We start from the raw sequence: 1,807 nt of genomic DNA, 5'->3' as shown, positions 1-1,807 counted from the left end.
TATATATATATATATATATATTATATGTCAGGGTTGTCCATCTGGTAGCCTGTGGGCCACATCTAGCCCAGAATGGGCTATAAAAAAGTGTAATGAAAAATCAAAGTGTTTTCAATTTGAGCTAAGATGATGTGTATAATAATATATTATAGAGGACTCTACCAAGTAAAACTCTTTTCAGGAATTCAGACAAATGAAAATATAATTCTAAAGTTTATTTTAAAATTTGAGAATTCTAGATGAGGAATGAGCTGCATGTGTTTCTGAACTTGAATCTCATGTCTAGATAAAATGACTGACATGAAGTGAGCCAAATATTCTTATGTGCAAAAAAGTGTACATTTGTCTGTCTAGTTTTGGTGTAAGTCAGCATCTGCAGGCACATGGAATTATTAGCGTGTCTATATGTGACACTCTTCTCTTATTGTTTGGCTCAGTGTGGTATTTGAGTTGGTGTTTTTCAAATCAAAAAGATAAATTGTTCTTTAGATTAATGTGTCAGTCAGAGGACATTTTCAAACAACTTCAGTTCAGCTGCCTGGCTCGTAGGTTCTAAAAGCTCCCAAGTATCCTAGCTATATATTTGAGCCAAATGAATTCTTGTCAGGAAGCAAACCAGTTCAATTATATGGTTTTTGATGTCAAGAAACATAAAGATCAGTGTCTGATTTGGACGTGTTAATTCATGCTGCACTCATTTTCCAGTTGTTAGAAGGACTAAGGTAAAATTCAAAAGGGTCACCCAATCAAAGAAATGATGCCAGATTATTTCCCCACCCAGTATGTGAGCGCTAATGATACTGATTTAATATCTTTCTACATATAAAACCTGATCCTTAAATAGTGAATAACTAGGGCCCTAGGATTCCTACAAAGGGATTAGTAGGCAAAAAGATTCTGTTGTGGGTAATGATGCGATATGATAGTGGGTGGAAGAATGCAGGCATTGAAACATTCTATTAAATATTAATACAAGTAGTCTGACATTAGCGTAGCTAAAATTGCAAAAGCCTCTAAAATGTAAATGGTTCATTTAATCTTGTTTTGTTTGATAGAAGCATATCTTTTACAGAGGATATTTAATAATTCAGTGAGTGGATTAGATATCTTTCTAATCATAATATAGTCCTTCTAGGTAGTCCAAATTTATAAGGAATTTCCTCCTGAAAGGAGAAATAAATGTTGCATTATTCAGAATAGTTACTATTCATGTTCATCTTGATAAAGTGATACTCTTTTCAGTACATATTGAAAAAAATCTGTCTTTTAGTTTCTGCGCTGTGCTTGAAGGTAGCGAGAATGACATGAGATTTGTGTACTGTGCTTCCTGTATCTGCTACATGCTCAACAACTGGTCAGGCATGGATATGAAGAAGGCGATAGACTATATTAGAAGAAGTATGGTGAGTTTTCCTGTGTTTGTTAAAAAGATATTAGACTTCTGTGTAGTAGGGAAAATCTTCAGGTATTAGCGTTATACATTTAAATCTGTACAATACACAGCTCTGCTGCACATGTGCTGTTTAATATAATTCTAGTATTGTATATGAGCCAGGGATAAGAAGTCAGTTATTTGTATTTGTTAATATAATTTATTTTTAGCATATATATGTTTCAAATATAATTTCAAATTGTCTACCTTTGTTAAGACCTACATTTATTATATTCCATTAAAAATGTATAACCGTGCTGTATCAATGAACCCTCAGATTGGAATGAGGTGTAGGATGCTGTGGCGCAGTCTAAAGATACCAGAGCAGGTAAAGTAGCCCATTTGAAGCTCCATGCTCTTATGACTTACCAGCTT

The 1,807-nt window shown here is 33.8% G+C and overlaps 1 protein-coding gene across 1 annotated transcript in view; it reads left to right on the top strand.

Annotated features, from left to right (window-relative positions):
* PGGT1B (protein geranylgeranyltransferase type I subunit beta) overlaps positions 1-1,807 on the top strand; it is a 67,245-nt gene that overhangs the window by 47,384 nt on the left and 18,054 nt on the right. The window contains exon 5 of the mRNA XM_019516978.1: positions 1,271-1,403. Within this exon, the coding sequence (XP_019372523.1) occupies positions 1,271-1,403 (133 nt within the window). The remainder of the gene's footprint in view (positions 1-1,270; positions 1,404-1,807) is intronic.

This window comes from Gavialis gangeticus, unplaced genomic scaffold, assembly GCF_001723915.1.
Source record: "Gavialis gangeticus isolate Ggan-Ray unplaced genomic scaffold, GavGan_comp1, whole genome shotgun sequence".
NCBI classification, from domain to species: domain Eukaryota; kingdom Metazoa; phylum Chordata; order Crocodylia; family Gavialidae; genus Gavialis; species Gavialis gangeticus.
Note: the sequence above shows the minus strand (reverse complement) of the source record. Positions and strands in the feature narration are given on the sequence as shown.